The sequence below is a fragment of the Microcebus murinus genome, chromosome 7, assembly GCF_040939455.1.
Source record: "Microcebus murinus isolate Inina chromosome 7, M.murinus_Inina_mat1.0, whole genome shotgun sequence".
Taxonomy (NCBI): Eukaryota; Metazoa; Chordata; class Mammalia; order Primates; family Cheirogaleidae; genus Microcebus; species Microcebus murinus.
In genome coordinates, this window is record NC_134110.1 from 62,546,696 (window position 1) to 62,571,663 (window position 24,968).

The 24,968-nt window shown below is 35.1% G+C and overlaps 1 protein-coding gene across 4 annotated transcripts in view; it reads right to left on the reverse strand.

The window, feature by feature from the left end:
* The window catches only part of VPS13B (vacuolar protein sorting 13 homolog B), a 761,111-nt gene that overhangs the window by 138,080 nt on the left and 598,063 nt on the right, over positions 1-24,968 (reverse strand). For all 4 annotated transcript variants that reach the window (XM_012762009.3, XM_012762013.2, XM_012762010.3 and 1 more), the window contains 3 exons: positions 9,975-10,177; positions 7,412-7,619; positions 6,935-7,119 (listed from right to left, as the gene is read on the reverse strand). In XM_012762009.3, coding sequence (XP_012617463.2) covers positions 6,935-7,119; positions 7,412-7,619; positions 9,975-10,177 — 596 coding nt within the window. The remainder of the gene's footprint in view (positions 1-6,934; positions 7,120-7,411; positions 7,620-9,974; positions 10,178-24,968) is intronic.

Genomic DNA, 24,968 nt, shown 5'->3' on the forward strand with positions numbered 1-24,968 from the left:
ATTAAGACCAGGGATTAAATTCTGGCACTCCCACTTGTAAGTTTCATGATTTGAGACCAGTTAATTAACGTTTCTTGGCCTCAGTTTCCCCACTAGTAAAATGAGGATGATACATACCTCACAAAATAAAGTGAAATTGAATGAGGTTATTTATGTCAAGTGCTTTATGTCAAGTTATTTATGCATAGTGCTTTATGTCAAGTTATTTATGCATAGTGCTGGGTGCAAAACACATAGATGATCATAAAAACACACTGGAGCAAAAATAATACAGATCTCTACCATTTAGGTTTTCCTTGTGTCTTAGAATGTTTGTGCTATAACAAAATACCCTAGATTGGGCAATTTATAAATAAAAGAATTTTATTTCTCACAATTCTGGAGGCTAGGAAGTCAAAATCAAGGCAGGTTCAATGTCTGGTAAGGGTTGCTTTTCTCTTCCTTAATGATGCCTTGCTGCTGCATCATCCAGAGTAGGGAGGTACACTGTGTCCTCACATGGTAGAAGGGATGGAAGGGGATAAACCCACTGCCTTGAGTCCCTTTAGAAGGGCCTTAATCCCATCCATGAAAGCTATGCTTTTCTGACTAAATCACCTCCCAACGTCTCTACTTCTTTTTTTCTTTTTTTTTTTTTGGAGACAGTCTTGCTTTGTTGCCCAGGCTAGAGTGCCGAGGCATTAGCCTAGCTCACAGCAACCTCAAACTCCCTGGCTCAAGCAATCCTGCTGCCTCAGCCTCCCGAGTAGCTGGGACTACAGTCATACTCCACCACGCCTGGCTAATTTTTTCTATATATATTAGTTGGCCAATTAATTTCTTTCTATTTATAGTAGAGACGGGGTCTCGCTCTTGCTCAGGCTGGTTTCCAACTCCTGACCTCAAGCAATCTGCCCGCTTCAGCCTCCCAGAGTGCTAGAATTACAGGTGTGAGCCACCGCGCCCGGCCTCTACCTCCTTAATATTACCACACTGGTGATTAAACTTTAACACATGAATTTCAGGGGACATTCATGTCATAGAAACTTAATTTCTAAGTGTGCAATTTTTTAATTCAATATTCTTCCAATGTGGTTTCACTTTGATTTTTATAAATCATATTAGTGTTACTTTAGAAACTATTTTCTCTGACTTTTGAATTGGATAAACAAAAGTGAACTGGGCACAAGTGCACTGATTTCTTTGGCTTACTGTTCTCCTTCTCCGCCAGAAATAAACAAATGACACAGCTTGCTTTTGTCTTTTCTCTTCCTGTTACCCTTGTGAGGATGTCTTTTAAGGACTCTAGTCATGATTTTTTCATATAAGAATTCTATACTAAATTCTGAAGCTTTCATCTAAGGAGGAATCATGTAATTTGGGAAATTCTGACATCTGAAGTGTAAACTGAATCCATTAGAAAGAAAGAATAAATCTGTTACTAAAGTGGCACAATTTCATAACACTTTCTCAATGAAAAAGGCATTTTCAAGCGTCAGAATTTGTTCTTGTTCCCATCAATACTGTATTCTCGTTTTCATATTTATTTTCATTTATATGCTGCAAAAAACTTTTAGATATCTTCATTTAGTATGTGACAATGCGCCAAACTAAATATCATCTTTCCTCAAGAGGGAACAAGAACAAGCACCATGACAGATCTGTATGCGAGTTAAAAATATCCATTAGAAAATTTACTAACGAATGGAATGAATATTTATAAGCTGGGAACATGGGTGTTTTCAAAATGGAATCCTCAATAGGCAGTGGACACCATAGGACTGGGAGAAAGGAAAACTCAGTATGTGCCATACACAGTGCCAGAAACTTCTTATATCTAGACTCATTTAAACTGCACAACACTCCTTTGAAGTGGTGGCATTACTTTACCATTTAGATGCTAATTACCAAATTAGATGCTGATTTTACTGACATGTAAATATACTACTAACATTTAAAATTTCATATGATAAAATTATAAGCTAACCACAAAATTTTATTTAGAATCTTAGTATGATTTAATATTGTGGACATGTTTTCTATATTTTTAATTATTGCAATTATAAAATACGTTCCACAAGGTGATATGGAGAGTTTGTTTATAAATTACATTAACAATTACGGAATGATGGAATATAAACAGACAAATGTGAGGGTTCTGTATTAAACTCAACTCTACAAGGTCAATTTTTCTTATGAACTAAATGGTCCTGAAGGAGAAAGTCACCCAAACTTTAATTCTGTTTTTAGGACTAAAGCCAAGGAGATTAATCTATTTTTGTATTTAAGAACTAGCCTCTGTTTAAGGGGGCAAGTGGGCTTGGCACAATATTCAATGATCTCACCAAGAGCCTGAGAAACGTAATGACATTACATAGCGTGTTTACAGCAGATGATATCACTGAAGAATAACACAATGCATCCTGATATATAGTTCAGGGTGGAAAACCAAAACACATTCATTAGCCCCATAAAATAGTGATAAATAATGTAATACTTTTGAATAATATGAAATAGGAACATGGAAATTCATGCATTCATTCATCCATTTAATACATTTATTGAGCACCTCTACTGCAATGGCTACTGTAAGGGACATAATAATGAATCAGATATGATCCCTTCCTTTAGAAACATATAATTTAGGAGGGAGACAAGATATGAACACACATAAGTTCAAATGTGAGGATTAAAGTAAAACACAGCATAAAAGTGGTACCATGAAGTTCTACAGGATGTCAGGGGAGGGTGATACCATGTTGGAACATAGTTTCCAGGAAAAGCTTCATGGAATATATGGCATTATAGTTGTTCTGGAAATGTGGGCAGGACTTCAATTGGTATGGGAGGGATTCAAACAAAGAAGTGGTGGGACATTACATGCGGGTTGGGGAATGCCAAATAGGCCAGTTTGACTAGAGGACAGATCATGCCTAAGAGAGTGCAAGGCAAAGCTGGGGAGGGGGCAGGTCATTCAGGGCTCTCAAGGTCAGTTTAGCAGGGTGATTGAGCTACTGAAGGTTTTTTCAGGGAATTATTCAGTCTACTTGTTCATTTAAGAACTTAGTAGGACTGGTTGGAAGGAAGAGAAATTGAAGGCTGGAATTCCATTTAGAAGTCACTTTTAGTGATCCAGGCATTTGTGTGTGGAGGAGTGGAGGGAAGGAAATAAATATTTATTAAGAGCTCATTATGTGTAAAGCATTCATTTAAGTGTATTACTTATAATATCCCATTTGATATACTATCCCACAACAATCGTGAGAGGTAAATAACATATTAATTCCAATGTTCAGTTGAGGAAATTGAAGCTCCAAGAGATCAGTAGTTTGCCTAAGATCACTGAGTTAGTTAAAAAGGGCCAAAAACTGAGATATCAAAGCCCATATTATTTGCATTACATCAGGTTGATAAAGGGCCTTCCTTTTATAAGCTCCCTGCAATTCAAGATCAGCTGTACAGTATTTTAGCTGTGCTTCTAACATAGAACTAGCGATAATCACATATAGTAGGAGAATGATTCTGACAATAGACAGGTCCTCCTTGAAAGCCAAAATTACAGAGACTCATCTACCCTAAACAACCATAGAAACATCTCTGCTAGACTGAGCTTTTAATGAATGGGAAGTATTTTATTTGGATCCCCAGGAGCAGGTCCAGGGTCTGGTACCATAGGTGCTCAAGGAAAAAGCTATTGTATTGAATCAAAACTGTGATCTATACTATGCAATTTCTGTTTTTTATTTCAGGAAAATATGAGAGTATAAACATTTTGGTTACATTTTATATCTTTGCCTCTCCCTAGTATCTATATTTTCTGTTCTTAACAGAGGATCCAAGGAAACAAAATAATTTGCATGGTCATAAGATTACAATCAAGAGTGTTGTTTCCACAGATAAGATCCACCCCAATCCCTGGGATAAATTCTGCTCCTTGCCAGGAGAATATGAGGATTGACCTAAGAGCTCAGCATGGCATCAGTCAACCTTGCTGCCAGTCTTGCTCTGTTCCACCACCCAAGCTGTAGATTTCGAGCATCCCTTCTCACCACAAGGATCCAGCTCTCCTTTTGAACTTCCAGTAAATGCAACCTGGTCGTGCTCCCTACGCCTGCATCCCTGTCTTTGAACTTTGTCCCCATTTAGGTTCCTTACTTCTTCAACAAAATATGAAATATGGCAAGATCTTTTTGACACCAACTCTTTGCTTGCTGAAATTTGCCAGGTTTCCTTTATGTAGTGTTTTGCTTATGTGCCAACCCACTGCCTGGGTCTCTGGGACTGTCTCAGATTTCCTGGATTATTCCAGCTGGTCTGCAGAGTCATCTGTCAGACTCTGATTCTCCTTGGTCTAGCCTGTGTTTATGCCTGATGAAAAGAGTTTGGACAATAAATGTCATTGCACAAATTGAGTATTCCTTATCAAAAATGCTTAGAACCAGAAGTGTTTTGGGTGTGGGATTTTTTCAGATTTGGGGACATTTGCATACACATACCAGTTGAGCAGCCCTAATCAAATTCAAAATGTGAACTGCTCTGATGAGTATTTCCTTTGAGCGTCACATTGGCACTCAGAAAGTTTTGGATTTTGGAGTATTTCAGATTTCAGGTTTTTGTATTAGGATGCTCAACCTATAATAGTGTCAATACCTGTATTTACAAAACACTTGCTATGTGTCCAGCACTCTTCTATGTATTTTACAAACATTAACTCTTATAATCATCACATTATTAGCAGCCTCATTTTTTGATTATGAAAAAAAGCAAAACAAAAAGCCCTAGGCTGGCTGGGAGGTTAAGTTACTCATCTAATGCAACACTGTTTGCAATGGCAGAGGAAGAATTTGAACTCATGCATTTTGGCCATAGTTCATCCTCTTAACCACTATGCTCTCCTGTCTCTCTAACAGCAGTGAGAATATAGGAAAAAATACTATTAGTGGATGTACTTACTACCTCAGATGCCCTATTTAATACAGTTGACATAATAATACCACTAATAATTTAGACTTACGTTAATAAATATATTAATATTTAGCTATAAGACTGAACCGAACAATCAGTTGGGAAGAATCCCTTATATGATGCTGAAACTTTAATATATGAGTATTTTCATTTTGATCAAAAATCACAGATATTCTGCATTTAGGCAAGTCTATAAGATATAATTCACAGATATTGCTATTTAGCATAAATAATCCAAGAATACTAGCAGAGAACATAATCATGAATACAATCTTGATAGGAAGAGAAAAAAAATCTGAGGATTTAAGAATCAATGTGGAGATTGCTGACATTTTGGTAATGTGGATCATTCTGCACACTCTAGTTTACTTGACAAAATGATTATGTGTTTCATTGTTACCAACCAAGTCACAGGATGAACATCTGACTAAATACATTATAACCAGGAATTTAAATAACGATTAAATAAGACTATAATAATACCTATATTGATACCTATATTAATATGTATCTTGAACTATGATTTGCATTACTATACTAATTTGGTAAGGACAGAATACTCATTAAAAAAATTTGGTGAGTGTCTCTATGTACTAGGGGCTTGAAATATGTGACCAAGACATACAACAAGGAGCTTATTTTCTAACAATAGAGAGATAAAGACAGTAAGAAAGCAAACACAGAAATGCATAAGATAATTGTGAATAGCAATACGAGTTAGGAAGACAGTAAAACAACATAATGTAATACAGAATGAAGTAATGGAGTAATGGTAGAGGGCTAGCCAGGATGACATTTGAGCTGGTACTTGATACATGAAGACAGGGAGTGGTGATGTTCAAAAGTGAGGGAAGAGCAAGAGAAACAACTGGGGTGCTGTGCTCAAGGAGGAAAAGGAGTTAGCGTGGCTGGAGCAGTGAGAGAAAGGGGGAGACTGACAGGAGTTTCAACAAGAGGTGGGGGCAGATCCCTGACCACAGGTCCTTGTAGTTCACAGCAAGAGATCTGAGTTTTGTTCTAAGCGTTAGAGGAAGTCACCACAGGGTTTTAGGTTAAGGAAGTGATATAATGTGACCTACATTTTAAGAACACTTTAGCTACTGTTTGGAGAATGCATTACAAATAATCAAGGATGGAAACATAGAGACCAATTTAGAAGCTATTGCAGTAGGGAACAGATGATGATGGCTTAGACTCAAGTTGTACCAGTAGAAAAAGAGAGAAGTAAATGGAACAGGGACATATTTTGGAGGTAGAACTGACAGGACTTGTTGATGGGTTAGAAGTAGGGAGTTAGGGAAAAAGCAATCAGGAATGACTCCTAGGTTTTGAGTAGGTGGTTGTGTGATCTAGTAATAGGTGGAAGACTAAAGGAAAAATCAATTTGAAGAGAAATTCAGATCAACAGAATATTATCAGGTACAATAATAACACAGTGATAACCACAATGATATTTACATTAAATTCAAGGAAATGATAAACAACAAACTTTCCCCAAACCATGTAGAATATGAACATTGGTTAGATAAAAAACCAGCCTACCTCAAAACCCCCAAGATCAATTTCAGTTCTGAAAATGAAAATTACAATCATCCAGTTCTGGCCTTATATGGGCATATTTTATTTCACAAAGCAGTTCTTAGAAACTCTGAAGAGTGTGGACGCATGGTAGGCACTCGATAAGGTGTGGTGAACTCAATGATAACTGCTTGTCCCATTATATTTAGAGACCACGTAACCTACCCACAACAGAATGAGTAGAATTGGGAACTCTTCAAATTGCCAGAAATTATGAATATGAATTACGTTATTCCCATATTTAAAAAAAATTCTGTGTGTATACACACACACACACACACACACACACACACGTATATATTTCTCTGAGGCTATTAAAGTAGAAAAAAAGCATGCCCCAAACATTTTTCCTAATATATGATCAGCACTTTCCTACAATGTTTTTATTTTAAAATGAATAGTCATTACATACCTGCAGCACATCACCAAGGTCTGCTGTGCTAATATCTGGATCCTCTGTGGTGTTGAAAGGCACAGGAGTTATTCGTACAAGGGTCAGCACTCTAGGTTCTGGATATCTCCATAACATCATCCCTGGGCTATCTTCGGTTTCATTATAAAATAAGACTTCATAGATACCAGGCAGTTTCAAAGATTCTGTCAAATAAAAGTATAATTAATTATATGGCTTTAAAGGGGTACATGGTTTATTAAAGCAAGAAAAAATTATGAGAATAAAAGAATATAAAGAAGCTAGTTGATCATTTTTATGTGGTTTGAGACAGAAATTAAGAATTTCCCCCAGTAGAAACTGAATGGTAATGCACTATTTTTGTACTACAAGTATTAATGCACTTTCGAAGTGACCTTGATGCGTTACTATTTAGTCAATGTGCATTTAAAACACACCACACTCACATAATCTCACACTGAAGCTGTTGCTACTTACCAGCATCTTGTATATACTGAAATTGACCTGTCCGTAGGTCATCTGAACTTTGTTCACTTTTAAATGTCTGATTCTTTTCCATAGGAGATGGCATCTGAGGTACTGGTTCAGAAACTTGCACTTCAAAATTTCCCTCTTCATAAAGGTATCCATTGAGTAATTCATGTAGAAGAACTAAACAATTCAAATGTTCTTGACCCCAGAAGACCTTTAAAATCATATGAAAAATTCTAATGGCTTTTAAATACAAACATTTCTTGAGAATTATGTATAATCATATATGAATTAATATAAGTCTATAATTATGTTCAATTTAATTACCAATAACAAATTATAATTTCTAAGAAGTAATTGACCTACAGCATGAAATTCTATTACTTGAGTAAACATATAACAATAAGAAAATAAACTACATCAGATATGTGAATAACAATATATTTTAAATGCTAGATTAATGTAATTATGTTCATATGAAGTAATATTTATGAATTAATTTAGCTAAGAGGGAAAACAACACCTATTATGGTCTGAGAGAAGATAATAAAGATAACCTATTGCCAAAATTTTAATAATAACTTTGTGAAATAGCTTCCTACATTTTGTCATAAGATTAAATAAACAATCCTTATTATAGAGTTCTTTTCTTTGCACTTTTATTCTCCAGAGAAAAAAAGGGAACCTGCTCAATGAACCTGAACTTACAGGGTTCCCAACTTCTGTGTTTGGTGAGAATGTGCCAACATATAGGAATCCATAGCCCCTGAGAATCAACTGTACTTCTAGGAGCTATGGTAGAGCTTCAGAACAAAAGGACTTGGTGTTTCTTCTAAGGGAGAAGATTAAGTTTTCTATTTCTGCATGTGAATAATATTAATATAAAATAGAAGTATGATCAATAGGTTATAATAATAAATGTCTGGGGATTGAAAATTTCAATAATTTCTCTATGCATATTGGATAAAGGCAAAAGAATACACAGTGGTAGAAAAGAACAGCCCTAGACCTTTTGGACAGGGTTTAATCCTAGGCTTAGGTTCTGCTCTCTGGAATTAAGGCATCTCATAAATGAAAGTAAGAGATATAACACTAGGTCTACTTTTGTTCTCATCAATGGTATTTTTATTCAATGCTGAAAAATAGAGAAAGGTGAAAAGTCAAGCTGGGGAGTAGAACATTGTGCTCTACACTTTAAACTATCAAAAGATAGTGACTATAATCTAGAGATGATATACTGTATTTTGGTTTTGTTCTTATTGTTCTTAACATGAAGTTACATTTCTGCCTTGGGAAAAAGGTGATATAATCAATATTCTCAATAAATTAGAATAAGACCACATGCTTACTGCTAAATATGCAAAGATTTCTGATAGATGCTAAAAATCTTCTAAGCAACACACACACACAAAAATAAGTTATTAGGATCTTCCCAAATCTTGCTGTGTCATTAAAAAGACTAGTGAAAAGTTGAGGCAAACAACAAAAATAAGAAATTCATGTTTAGTATGTTTCCATTATGACAGATTAGTCATTACAATTTTCTATTATTGTGAATCTCTTGAGCTTTTAGGATTTGTTCCAAGTTTGGGGGTGTAACAAATCACATAAGATTAGATGAAAATCTATCCAAATAAAAGATTATCGAGAAGTAAATTGGATAGCCTCACATATTCCATACTTGGCTGTAAGACAAATGCATAAAAGGTTGCAATGTGACTTACATATGAAATGTTGGCAACCAGACATTATAATATGTAAGAAACTGCTATTAGGAAATTATATATTTATATATTTCCAGTGACTCTGTGCTTGAGACAGGTTGACTACTTTATAATTAGAAAAGTCAACCATTATTAAAAAAGAAAAAGTTTGACCCAGCAATTCCACTCCTCTTTATATACCCAACAAAAATGAAAATATATGTCCACACAAAAAACCTGTACACAAATCTTCATGGTGGCATTATACATAATAGCCCAAAGTAGAAAGGATCCAAATGTCCACCAACTGAAGAAAGGATAAATAAAATGTGATATATATTAATATAATGAAATATCTTGTCATCTAAAGGATTAAAATACTGACATCTGCTAAAACATGGAAGAACCTTGAAAGCATTATGCTAAGTGAAAGAAGTCAGTCACAAAAGACCACATATTATATGATAACATTTATATGAAATGTCCAGAATAGGCAAATCTGTAGAGGCAGAAAGTATATCAGTAGTTTCCTAGGCCTGGAAAGAGAGTTACAGAGTAATGGGGAATGACTGCTAATAGCATGGGGATTTTTAGGGGTGGTAATGAAAATCTTCTAAAATTAACTGTGGTTATGATTGCACAACTCTGTGAATATACTAAAAAGCCACTGTATCATACACTTTAATTATATGAATTGTATGATATGTGAATTATATCTCAATAAAGCTGTTAAAATTTAACAAGATAGCAATGTGACAATACCCTTTTTCTCACCACACAAAGATTTAAAATTTAGTGAAACAGTTGAAAAATGAACAAAGGCCAGTTAAAAACCTATGGAAATAATATGGCCAATCCCCACAGACCTGTAGCAGACCTCCTCTTAAATCAATGGATATTTTTGGTATGGACTGTTCTGGGCTTAGATTGCCACTGTGTTTACACCATTTAGCTTCCAGATTGGCAGTAGCACAACATGGTCCTATCAGAACCCGACTTCTTTCTTTGAGACTTGTTTTAAGGAGAAAATCATTTATGCTGAGTAGAAATGAAGACCCAAGAATTATGCCTGAAAAAAAAAGAAATGGAGAAGGTATATATTATAATTCTTCCTTGTCAAAATATGTTTGGGTAAGAGCTATCTGTATTTTTAAAGAGTGTTAATCCATCCTTTGTCAGAGTCTTCTTTTTCAATTGGCTTTCCACCACAGCTTCATGCCATTTATATAGAATTCTAGTTATTAAGCAGGTATACCTCATTCACATTCCTAACAAAGTAATATTTGCCAAAACATTATGACTTTTTCCATGTGTGATCATTTTAAGTTTTATGAGTAGAGACATTTTCATTAAATTGTGCAAGTTTTTCAAACAACTACATTAAGAATAAGAACAGCTGCTTCATTTGTCTATCATTAACATGATTTCCTACAGTAACAGAGTATAGTATATTACTTTGCTAGACACTCAAGTGCTTGACTGGCCCATGTTAAAATTCAAAACAATCAAAATATATAACATGTGTTTTCTAAAAATTTTAGTTTAATCCAAACTTCACACATCATAACCACTTGAAGTTTACAAAGTCTTAAAAACAGATAGTGGCAGGTTAGATTTATGAGAAAAACTATATGCTATAGTTCAAAGTAAATATACTCAGAAAAGGAATACACTTTAAAATGTAGGTTTTCTTTTGAACTTAAACTAGGAGTGTAGATCAAAACCTTTTCATAAAACCAACGGCACACTTTAAGATATTTAGATGCAAAGTTAGAGTGGTGAGTTAACTTTCCTCCCAAGGAGCTCATATTCTAAATTGTCATTGTGAATATTGAATTTCACCAGACCACATTTGTAATGCCCATGGCTTATTTTTCTAATGATATTTGATCCTAAAAAAAGATGAAAGATTAAAAAACACCTTAGGCCCACAGTATACACATGTTTCAAAGTACAGTACCCACACTGACTTTTCAATTCTGTAGAGACTTGAAAACTTCATGTATGTCTTATGTTCCTACTGCATAAATAAGATATAAAACCTCTAATCCTCTACAGAAAGTATCACATCCATAAAAGCGTTGGAGCTTAGACTTCTGTTAAAAAATTGTCATGGTGAAAATAAATTTCTTAAATTTTTTCATCAACTATATTGTGGCACTGAAACTTCCATTTCATTTACATAATTATCTTAATTATCATACTTCAAAGCTACACTCCACTTAAAGAAAAAAAAAAAAAGAACAGAAAATAAAAAAATAGAAATGAACCCCCAAAATACCTAAAAATAAAAAACCATCTTTATTAATGCTTTTTATAACTTTAGTCATAACGTCCTTACTGAACTGCATTATATTTTCTGAAATATTTAACACTTCTCAACAGTAAATACCTGCTAAGTGAAACAAACCAATTCATCATCCAGAAATTTGCCAAAATGGGATTATAAAAGTATAGGCTTACTTCAGTACAATGATCTAGAAAATGAGCATTAAGGGAATATCAGGATTACATTACCCTTCATTCTCAAACACACATTATCTTTGTACTACCCTACACCGACATACCTAATTATTCTGTGGCAAACTTAATGTGAATGTCCTATTGGTCCCTCGTACACAAAGTGCTTTAATACCAAAGGCCTCCTCAGTTGCTTATCTTATTTAATGATTATCATGATCTCTTCAGACACTCAGATTGAAAAATCTTGGGCCCTCTTTGAGGGCTTTTATTTCCTTGGATACATTTCCAAGACTTTACCAATTTTCATCTCATTCTCTCCAACTCCATTACTGTATTTTAAAACATCAAGGAAGAGACACCTCAGTAATATAAGCAATTGAAAAGGAAGGCCACATCATCTTTGAGCTCTAGTATTAAAAGAATGACCAAGCTGGAGGCAAGGACCATCTTATTCAGTGCAATACTGGGTACAACAGGACATGTTCTATTCAGGACATGTTCCACTGAACTGAACTGGCAATTTAGAATCCGATCCTATTTTAGCAGCCTCGACATGTTTCTTAACTGGCAGATAGGAAGTAAAATTATTTAAATCTTTGATATTCTTCATTCTGTATCACTGTTACATAATAAGGCTGGATAGAAGAAATCTTAGAAATCATTTACTCCAAGTTCCCCTCCTTTAAAAAAATACAAACAATTTTCTATCCTGAAATAGCTCTGAAATAGCTGTAGACCTATATAATAGTTGCAAAAACATACTGTAAAAACTTCCCATATATTCTTCACCCAACTATGTAACTATGGTATAAACACTGAAATCTGGAAATCCACATTGATATGATACAATTGATTTATAGATCTTATGTATATTTTGCCATGTTTTCCTATTAATTTCCTTTTTCTGGTCTAGAATTCAAGCTCCACTGAATTTAGTTGTTGAGTTTCTTTACAGCCTTCTTTATCTGTGACAGATCCTCTAGCTTTGTCTTTTATGAGCTTGACACTTTTGAATAGTCCAGGACAATTATTTTGCAGAGTATTTGTCAATGTGGATTTATCTGATGTTTTCTTATGATTAGAATAGGTTGTGCATTTTTGGCAAGAATATCATAGAAGTGATATTCTCAGTGCATCATACTGGGGTATGTGATACTGATGGTTTATTATTTGTAATATGGTCTCTGATCACATGGTTAAAGTGGTGTCTGCCTGATTTTGTCACTGTAAAATGACCATTTTCCTCTTTGTAAATAATAAATAACCTTGTAGGGAGATACTTGGAGATCATGCAAATATGCTCTTTTTCATCGAACTTTCACCTACTTTTGTGAGCATCCACCAATGGTTCTCACTTGCAAAGATTTCCCATGGAGTGTGATAATGGTGGTTTCCCAGTCCCCCTATTTAGAGCTGTTCCCTCTAGTGCTCTCTTCGGCAGCACATATACTAGAGCAGGCCCTTCTACCTCATTTACTAGTTCAATTATTTATTTATATTCAATTATAAATTTATATCAGTTCAGACTCATATTCATTTTATTTTATGGGTTATAATATTATTATTATTTACTGTGTTGCTTAACTGAACCATTTCACCATTAAATGAACCATTTGGCTCCCATTTGGCCATTGGGAGCCCCTTTAAGTTGGGTCCTATGTCCTTGTGCTATATCCCCATCATTTTTCAGAACTTCTTTACTTCTTGGTCACAAGATGTTTCAGGCTCATCTTGTATTTTCTCCATTCTATCTCTGACATTAGTCATTTCACTAAGGAGCCTTAGTTTTTTTTGTTGAAGAATGGTATCTAGAAACTAAAATCTGGGTGGTAGGTATGCTCATTGCTACTGGGGCATCACTGTTTCTAGGCCCTTTCAGCAGACAGAGCTAAGAAGTATATATATGTACACTAGCCACGTATACGTATATATCTTTTAACATATCTATAAATATATTAAAAATCATGAATTCATACTGATACCTCTGGTTCTGATCCAACACCATAGAGAGGTTTCTAGCCTTTTCCATTTCCTTATTTGTAACAGTTTTCTATGACTGTGAGAAACCTGCTGACTATCCCTTCTGATGTGTTTGTTTCTAATTCACCCTAAAACATCACTTGGAGTATCAAAATTAAAGCAAAATAACAAAGACAGACATATAGGATAACTTTATAAAGTAAAGGTAATTAACTACTAAAGAAAAGTCAGAAAGGGCTGATATTTATCTCTCTTTAAGAATGAGCTTGATTCTGTAGTTGTCTGGAGCATACAGATGAATGAGATTACCTTTCTTACTCTATAGCGGTTTTCATTTATGCAAGAATATTTGTAAATATATAATGCATATAATATCTCTACATATAATTTGTAAAGATAAATGCATACAGAATTTGGATCTTACTAGATATTTCTACTATGCAGGAACTACTTCAAAATACTGATACTGTACTAAATTAGTTTCTCAGGTTTTATCTAAAAAAAAAACAACTAGTACTGAAATGTCTAAATTTGTATAATTATACTTTATGTATATTACTCAGAAAGTTACATATCTCTTCTTAAAGAAGAACTTGAGTTGATGGAAGGCTCTTTTTAGCTCCCAAGTTAAACAATTATAAGTATTTATTGACTGAGGTAAGGAGAGAATAAAAAAATTCTAGACTTGAATTTTTACAGAACAAATTATAGAAATGTTGACAGCTTTCATGTCACTGTATACACTGTTAAATATGTAAACACTTCCCCACTATGACACAAATAATATTTTCTTGCTTGGGCAGAAAGAATGGGATACCCAGAATTCTCAAGAGATTAAAGATAAAGGTAGGGGCTGAAACCTCAGGAAAATGGCACAGAATTAGAAAGCCAAAGCACAGGCAAATATTTGGGAATCTGGAACAAGAAGAAGAAAGAAAGTGGGCCGGACTCAGGTGAACATTGACAGGACAGGAGAGAAACAATGTGCCTGAAATATAGAGACCTTGTAAGTCAAGGAGAACTGACCCAGCTATAGCTATATTTCAGTGACAGCAGAATCCAGTGACTGGTGTTCCCGGAAGTAGTAGTCTAGCAGGAAAGGGAACTTGCCATGCTTTATAAAACTTTGCATTTGATATTCTCTGGAAAACTCTGGAAAATTTGGTTGAGCATGAGATCCAGTGAAAACCAATGAGATATAATAATACTTTTGGGAAAGTGAAACTTCCTCTTGCTTCCTGGTCTTGAAGTTAGGAAAATGAAGGCCCTGGAGCTGGTGGTGTCTACCATGTGAAGCCTGCAGCTGAAGCTGTGTAATACAGAAGGAAGAAACCTAATAGACTCAGTCATGCCTAAGAGCAATGCTGATCTGGAGCTTTTCACCTATGTAATACTGCTTAAACCAGTTTAGGTTGGATTTTCTGCTATTTGCAACCCTAAGTGTCCCAACAAATACATATCTCCTAACCAACAGGATTTTGAAGGGTAATCTTCAGTCTTCTCCCTCAATCTGGTATTTCACTAAATTTTGCTACTCCCATGGCTTCAATGATAATTTCTGTCCTTATGACAGAGTATCCATAACCAGGTCTAATTTCTTAAACAAGTGATATTCCCATTTTTTTCTATTAATTTAATAACTGTTTCCAAGGAATTTGGATATCCTGGGTAACCTTCAATTTGATATTTATGCATGCATGCATCCATTGTTCAACCAACATTTACTGTTTATCTACCATATACTAAATATACAAAGATAAAGTAAATAATTTGCAATTTTCTTTTTTTTTTTTTTTTTTTTTTGAGACAGAGTCTCGCTTTGTTGTCCAGGCTAGAGTGAGTGCCGTGGCGTCAGCCTAGCTCACAGCAACCTCAAACTCCTGGGCTCAAGCGATCCTTCTGCCTCAGCCTCCCGAGTAGCTGGGACTACAGGCATTCGCCACCATGCCCGGCTAATTTTTTTTTTATACTTATATCAGTTGGCCAATTAATTTCTTTCTATTTATAGTAGAGACGGGGTCTCACTCTTGCTCAGGCTGGTTTTGAACTCCTGACCTTGAGCAATCCGCCCGCCTCGGCCTCCCAAGAGCTAGGATTACAGGCGTGAGCCACCGCGCCCGGCCTGCAATTTTCTTTGACATTGGATTATCCCTTGGCAATTTCTTAGCCTCAAGAAAAAGACATCTCACATTTACAATACTGATTCTGTTAAGCACATGAACTGTTGGAGAGCTTGAATACTTCCCTGCTATCATAGAAACCCTATTATTTTTGGCTTTCTTTTTATTGAGTTTACATGCTATCAATTTTTTCACTCATTATTTGAGTGCCTATGTGTAAGGTACTGTTCATTTCGTTCTGTCCCTTTCATCCTTTTCCCCCAATAAGCCACCACTCACTTTACTCTTAGTTTTTCTAATCTTTTCACAGTTTGTATTTGCCTATAAGTTAGTCCTAGGAGCAATTCCCATGAGCTTGTTTAAACACACAAATGACACTGAGAGTCTAAGAAGATGCTAATATTTGTAGCAAGGACATGAGAACAGGCATTGCCTAAAAGCATTAAGAAAATACATGATCTATAGATATATTAATAAATGTGCCCTGCCTGGTCCCTTATGTCCCCTTTCTTCTCTTTCTTGCCATATACCTATAAGGAAATTAGGTGTGGTTCAATTTTGAGATTTACACAACTAATTCAACTCATCCCTATGTGCTTTCCTTGCCCCATTATACATGCCAACCTGCTGTGACTCTGCTCCTTCATGAGGTGACCCAGTTATATGTGGCATCACAGAAAGGTTCACCCACAAGTATCAGCTTTTATGCTTAAAATAGTCTTAGTTTTGTTTGGAATATTTCCTGCTATATTTTTAAAAAGCTGCAACATAATAATAGAAAAACATATTAGTTCAAGTGGTTTTAATCTTGGTGTAAGTGACCAGTATTAAGAGACTGTGGTGATCACTTAATAATATAGAATGGTGATGAATTTCACAAAGTGTCATTTATAGATGGTAAACCAAACTTTACATCTTTACCACAAAATATGAAAACAATATATGGTCCTGGGACTCATCACACAGTTATTAATTCTCCTTTCCTCTTTGTTTCCTGAAAAACTAGCCTATGGGACATTGTCCCTTCCTTTTTATTTTTTTCATCAGCAAACATACTATGTATCTTCCTTGGGATAATATGAATTTTACTTTATATATCACCACACACATAAACCCACGCCAGAGAGAATACTCAGAGTTCATGTAAACTGGATGCTTATACATTGACAATCTGGTATAAATGGCAACAGAAAGTTAGGCATGTGTTATACTTCTTCCTAGTGGACTAACACACTGTTAGACAAAATACCTACAGGTAAGAATTATAAAGAGCTATCTTCTTTACAACAGAATACTGGAAAAGGCTAGATAATTTTTCAAAGTTCTCTCTGTATGTTTATAGCAAATATGACAAAATATTTATATTTGTTCTAGCTAGTGAGTACACAGGTGTTTGATGTGCTATCCTTTGTATTTTCTGTACTTTTAATTTCTTCCCCTAAATTTTCAAAAATAGGAAGGAGGGAAGAAAAGAAAAAAAATTAAAGAAATATGCTGCTAAAATTTAGGATTTAAAATTATCACTTAAACTTTGAAAGCATGAATACTATTAAAGTTACTGATCAGGTCATTTTTTAAAACTTTAAATTCTGAAATAATTTTAGGCTTTCAGCAAAATTGATATCCTTCACCTAGATTTCCTTAATGCTAACAATGTACATAAAACCAGAATATAATTCTTAAAAAGCAATAAATAAATTAACAGTGATACAATACTACTAACTAATTTATAGACCCTCTTTGAATCTCACCAGTTTCTCCTCTAATGTCTTTTTTCTGTTCCAGGATCCAACCCAGGATCCCATGTTGCATTTAGCACTTGTGTGATTGGGTCCTTTTGACAAAGCATACAGTATAACTTCCTCCCTATACCCTCTCTCCTTCAACAGAATGCTTTTCTGCTGAATTTTTCTATGGATCTCTTTCAAAAATCTCTGTTTATCTTTTTAATTTCAGTCTCAGCAAACTATTGGCAGATATTTAATTAAACTAAATGAAGTGTAGCAACACAGAGAAGTGATTTCTGAATCAACTGGTATGATAAACAGAACTAAACTTGCTTTGTTTGCATACTGACATACTTTTCATTGAGTATAAAAATTTAGTTCAAGGAACAAATAGTTTCATGACCTTTAAGGCACTCCTTCAGAAGACTAATAAATGCAAACCACTTGTTTTGGAAAATGTTTACAAAATGCTGCCAGCCCTATATGGTCAGTATCAACTAGACCCTTAGTAAGGCCCCTACTTTCCATATGCTGACTGAGCAAAAGGCACTCTAAATCAAGCTTCTGTATATCATTAGAAAGAGTACTCCATGATGACATGTGCTAGTAAAGCATATCCAGGTAATTTTTTCATCCAGCTGGAAGTAATCTAGGGCTACTAGAAAATCAGCAAGCATGTGTTAGATATATCCAGAAGCTGATTTGCATAACAGTGAAGCATTGGCTTACCTCAAAATGTGAAAAGGAAAAAATTTTTGTAAATATGGCCCATAAAGACATAACCAAAGCCTCAAAAAAATAAAACCTTCCATTTCTAGTTCCTCATGCTAATTATGTTAAAGCACATAAAAATGGCATTTGGCTGTTCTAACCATAAAAAATTGTGCCTCTCTCTCCTTGATCAGAATATGTTAAGTTGATCGGACCTTATTTAATTACATTCGATCTTGTAATAAACATATATATTGTGCCTATTAATATAGTAAACTAAAATATAGAATACAATTGATTTATGATATGTATAAAACATAATAAAACAGAGAATTACATGGATATTAATGTTTAAGCTGTAAGGGATGCCACTGCTCCCCAACAAATTAACTTTAGTCATCAAAATGAGAACCCAAAGGGGTGGCCCACCTATTAACACATATACCATCTCAAAGCACCTGATGACTTCTCATAGGCTGGATTTCCAGTCCCCAGGGACTCCCACCTAGTCCTCACTGGTGAGTAAAAGCTGTGAGTAAAAGCCCCTCATCTAATCTAAACCTCTTCTTTTGGACATAGGAAAAACAAGTAGCTGGAAGAGGAATTTTTTCTTCCACATAAAGAAAGGGAAAAGTTCTTATGAAAGATGAAATGTCTACAGAGTTGGCTACTCACATGGCCACTTTCCAGGAAAGGTACTTTTTATGAGATGCTTTAAAACTCTAGGATCCTAGAAAAACTGAAACTAAAAATACCAAAGGATGATGGAGGATATACTTTGCTTCTTTCTTCCCCTTCAATCTGCCACTATGCTCACTGTTTTTACAGTTGTGTCAGTTTATTAGAAAAATAAAACTTGATTGGATCATGTGGCTATGTTTTTTTTTTTAAAGCAGACTGACAGATCTGACTGTGCATATTGGAAAGCATATGACACCCTTCTTACAGAGGAAAGAACAGTGATACATGCTTAAAAAGTTTCTGGGATGAACATAGTAGCTGGTTAATTGAATTAAGTGAGGAAAGTACTGTTAAGTAGATTTTTTAAAATAGTCATGTGGATGGAAAAACTGGTATAAACTACTCAAGTAATGCTGAAAGCAAAATGACTTGCTAAGTAATTTACTGCAATGGCTTAGAAACTGGTCTTGATCTACATAATCCAGGTTTTTAAAGACTGCTGTAACAGAAAGGCCAGAAGCCAGGAGATGTAGGTTATAGTCACCACTCTACCTCACAGTATCCCTGTGCAAATTGCTTAACCTTTCCATTCTTCACTCAATGGGGAGTTAAGACTAGCTCAGTGGGCTTTCACCCAGGGTTCCTTGACACTTAGTGGGTCCCACACAGTAATGGTGGCCCATGAGGTATTTTTAGTATTTCAAAGAGCTTAAAAAAATGACGAATTTGTCTGAGACAGTCTTGTGGAAATGTACTAAAGTTTTTATTTTTGCTTACAATTATATAAAATTGGTATAGGTAGCTATCTTATCCTAAATGCAATGTGTTTGGACGATGAGGTCCATGGGAGAAAAAGGTAAAAAAGATTATTAATAAAGAAAAGGATGAGCTTTAAGGTAATTTTCGGCCCTAAAATTTAATGATCTATGACCTCAGCATTCATGTGGTATAACTGAGTTGACAGAGGGAGATGAGGATGATACAAAAAGACCAATATTTACTTAGCACTTAATTTGCGATGCAGGGTACTCTGCATACATTATGTTACCTAATCCTCTCAACAGCCCTGTGAATTAAATATTTTTGCCTTCATTTGGGAGACATACTGTGAAGTAACTTTTGCCAGAATCAATCAGCCAGTCAGTAGCAGAGCTGGCTGCCTCCTTCTAGGACCATGTTGCTTTATAAAAACTACCACTATTTGTTGGTTCATAGTAATTTCATTTTTCCAACTGGTAACTGGGTTGTAAGTAAATGCTTTTCCTTGTAAATGCTTTTCCTCTTGCATAGCTTCAGCCAATAGGTCCATGGGACCAAAATAGCAATGACATCCTTCACAGAAATAGAAAAAATAATCCTAAAATTTATATGGAACTGCAAAAGATCCAGATTAGCCAAAGCCATCCTAAGCAAAAAGAATAAAACTGGAGGAATCACATACCTGACTTCAAACTATACAACAGAGCTGTAGTAACCAAAACAGCATGGTACTGACATAAAAACAGACACACAGACCAGTGGAACAGAATAGAGAACTCAGAAATAAATCCACATCTATACAGTGAACTTATCTTCAACAAAGGTGCCAGGAACATACAGTGGGGAAAGGACAGTCTCTTCAATAAATGGTGCTGGGAAAACTGGATAACTATGTGCAGAAGAATGAAACTAGACTCTTATCTCTCACTATATATAAAAATCAAATAAAAATGGATTAAACACTTAAAGCTAAGACCTGAAACTATGAAACTACTAAAAGGAAACATTGGGGAAATACTTCAGGGTATTGGTCTTGGAAAGGATTTCTTGAGTAATACCCCCAAAGCACAGGAACCAAAGCAAAATTGGACAAATGGTATCATTTGAGCTCAAAAGCTTCTGCACAGGAAAGGAAACAATCAATGAAGGGAAGAGACAACCCACAGAATGGGAGAAAATACTTGCAAACTACCCATCTGACATGGGATTAATAACTAGAATATATAAGGAATTTCAACAACTTGATAGGAAAATATCAAATAATCTGATGAAAAAAATGGGTAAGGGATCTGAATAGACATTTCTCAAAAGAAGACATACAAATGGCCAAGTGTATGAAAAAATGCTGAACATCATTAGTCATAAGATAAATGCAAATCAAAACTATAATGAGATATCATCTCTCCCCGGTTAAAATGGCTTTAATCAAAAAGACAGGCAATCACAAAAGCTGGTGAGGATATGGAGAAAGGGGAACCCTTGCACACTGTTGTTGGGAATGTAAATTAGTGCAACCACTATAGAGAATAATATGGATGTTCCTCAAAAAATTAAAAATAGAAATACCATATGATCTAGTAATCCTCCTGCTGGGTATATAGCCAAAGAATGGGAATTTAGTATATGGAAAAGGTACCTGCATTCCCATGTTTATTGCAGCACTACTCATAATAGCAAAGATATGGAATCAATCTAAGTGTCCAACAGTGGATGAATGGATAAAGACATTGTGGTACATATACACAATGGAATATTATATAGCCACAAAAGGATGGAATACTGCCATTTGCATCAACATGGATGGAACTGGAGAACATTATGTTAAGTGAAATTCCCCAAACACAGAAAGACAAATCTTGCAGGTTCTCACTCAGATGTGGGAACTAAATATTAAAAACAATTGATCTCATGGAGACAGAGAGTAGAATGATGATTATTAGAGGCTGGGAAGGGTAGCGAGGAGTGGGGATAAAGTTGGGATGGTTAATGGGTACAAAAATATAGTTAGTTAGAAAGAATGAACAATATTTGATAGCACGACAAAGTGATTATAATCAACAATAAGTTAGGGTATACTTTAGAATAACTAATAGAGTGGAGTTGGAATGTTCCTAACACAAAAAATTTTAATATTAAAGGCCTGAAATGATGGGTACCCCAATTACTCTGATTTGATTAATTCACACAGTATGCCTATATCAAAACATCACATGTATCATATAAAGATATACAACTGTTATGTACCCATAATAATTAAAAATTAAAAAAAAATACTAAGAGAAGAAATAAAAAGCATTGGTTTTTTTTCCCCTGTAGTACATTGGCCAAACAATGTCCAATGTAATGGGACGCAATTCTATCATATATACCCTGAGGCAAACACCTTTCTAGCGAAGAGTCTAGATTAAGTTTGGAATTTAGTAACTAAAACTGATGGCAAGAAACAGACTAATTTAGCTAGAGACAAGATCTGAAGGTGGATTTACGTGGAAGACTATAATGGCCGCACTGGATTTCTCATTAGAAGGGAGCTGAGTCTTATGAAGAGTTCATATTCCCCAAGAGAACCATATTTACGCAATTAACAATTCTTTTGTTGGAAAAAAAGCTTTTCATTATTGCATGTGGACACATGTGGGCTGTGTAAAAATATAAGAGATGTGTAACACACGGTAAACAGAAAGTAATGATCTTAAACAGGCCAAATCCTTGAACTCGTCATTAATAAATGTCTCTCTTACATTCAGCTACCCGGGCTGCTGGGAGCCTGTTTTCTTCAAGTACTTCAAACACTGAAATCCAGGAACATTTATTATTTTAATCCATTACAGGCAGTGCTTGATTTAACTTTATTGGTTGTGGTGGTGGTAGTGGTTATAAGTGGGGGTACAGCAATGTTCTTTTACACATCATTTCAAAAGGGCTTAATTATATTTTATAGTTTGGGCCAGGAATTCTGCTTGTTTTTTGTCTAACAAGGTTCAAATGGAGTTCAGGTCAGTGATGAATCAGAAGAAAAAGTCAGAGATGGTTATCTCTCTGAAATGAGCTCATCTCCCTCTACGAAAGGCTGGGCAGGTACATCATGTTCACTACACCACAGCACATGAGATCGCTCTGATAGCCTAAGTTTCTTGCTTATTAGTTTTTATTTTTCATGCAGCCTTGAAATTAATTCATCAGAAATTCAACCCAGTGGTTATCTTCTGTATCTCTGAAGTTATTATCCTATGTATTTTAAAGACTTCCTGTCGGAATCCCAAAGCTGCTATAGTCATCAACACAGCACCAAAACAAAAAACATTCAAGAAGCACATTTTAAGAAATGCATAAGCTCTTTACCACAGGACAATGTGTGTGTGTGTGTGTGTGTGTGTGTGTGTACATATCCCAAAATAAAAGATGTAGCATAGTACAATAACATAATTTGCTTAAATAAGGAACTAGATAAACATGGCTGAGCAGCATGTACCTATTAGTGTTTTTGTTATTGTTACTTTTTTGAGAAAGGGTCTCACTATGTTGGCTGGCCTCAAGTTCCTGGGCTCAAGTGATCCTCCCACCTCTGCCTCCCATGTAGCTGACATTACAGAATACTAGTGTTCTTAATCGATCAACACTTATATGCACATATGGAAGTAAAACTCAACAGAAATTAAGCAGGTGGGAGGGGGAAGGCGGGGTAAATTCACACCTAACAGGTACAATGCACATTATCTGGGTGACTGGCACATTTATAACACTGACTCAAACTGTACAAAAGCAATACTTGTAACCAAAACATTTGTACCCCTGTAATATTTTGAAATAAATGAAGTTAAAAAAAAAAAGAATACCAGTGTTCTTTTTTTAAAATGGCAAACAAATATCCATAATTTGTCCTTTCTTTGAGGGTGTGAAAAAGATCTTTTTGAAGGGAATGGTATTAAAATTGCTTATTGTTGTCTAAAAGTCTATCTAATCATATAGTATAAGAATTACAGCAAGAAGAATAAAATTTGTATGTTGAGATTTCTTCTCTACTACACATGATTTCTAAGAAGAGGAGAGGAGAATTACATTTACGGTTTTTATTTCCTGCCATATTAGAGAAACAATATAAGACATTATTTTGAAAAAAGTTAAATTTTACGTGTTCTATTTATTTCCCATCCAATTTTTTGAAATTCCTATTTCCTTTTTTTTAAATGCCTCAATAGTTTATCCAAATGTACAGAAATATATCACCATAAAAAAAAAATCAGTAATCTACTGGTAATTTAAGGGTAAAAAAAGAGGTACATGCCAGTTCATCAGTAGCAACTTTGAACCTTGTTATAAAGTAATAGGAGGGAATCTGACCAGGATTAATAGTGGTACTCAGTCCTGGGATGAGGGGGGTCTCATGTTTCACAGACTCTAGGCCATCTGTTCTGCCCTCCTACATTTTACTTCTGCAAAACTATAAATGCACCTCTACCTTAGGGACTATAGAAAGGAATTAGAATTCTTCTGCTTTTCATTATCACAAGATTCAGTAACTCATTTCATTGTCAAGATAATCCCCTTTTACTCTTTCTTTTGCGCTTGCGGGATATGCCAAAATGACAAATAAAATCCCAGATGTTACAGACCCAATGAGGTCTCCACCTTTTCTTGAGTGTTGGGTTTAAGCTACTTGGAACATAGTGTCAAAAATGACAGGACCCTGATGCCCACACCCAATATTCATTAAGGTTTGTTAGTGATTTGTAAGGCTGTCTACAAGCTGTACTTCCACTTCAATCCTCAGTGGCTGCGTGAAAGTTAAGTTTGTCCTCTGGCTTTAACTGTCAAAGAATTCATTTCCTATTGTTCAGGCATTGGTAAAAGATGCTATTTCTTTCTAAAAGTAACCGAAGTCTTTGGGGTGTTGTAAACAGCTTGTTATTGCAACATATTATTTTAGGTAGTCATATCTAATTTAATGTTTTATTTCCCCGTAGGCTAACATATCTCTGCAGCATCCAAAAGCTATGACAGTGCCTTAGGAGATTTTCCTCAGGAGATCCAGATAACTATGGAATGATAAGCTGGAGTTCTTTGTATCAATTAATGACCTGCTTTTATTTTTCAATACATGCAAAGGAACTTCACATTCTTTACATTTTATTGGTCCTGAATTTGGGGAACATGAGAAGAGGTGTTTTGTATATGTGAAAATTAATGTGGCTATGCTTTCTTTCTCTCTGCTTTTGTTTATTCACAAAGATAAGTACATCTGGATGGCAGAGGCTAGGGTAGTGAAAGTTATTTAAACCATAACTCTTTGACTAGAAGGAGTTCAACTCTCTGCTTTCTGCATGGGTAAAAAGTCCCCATATGTCTCTATGGACAGGGGATCCTTCCAACTTTTTCTCAATTCTGACTAAAATGTCAGCCAAGATAGTCTCATTTAGGA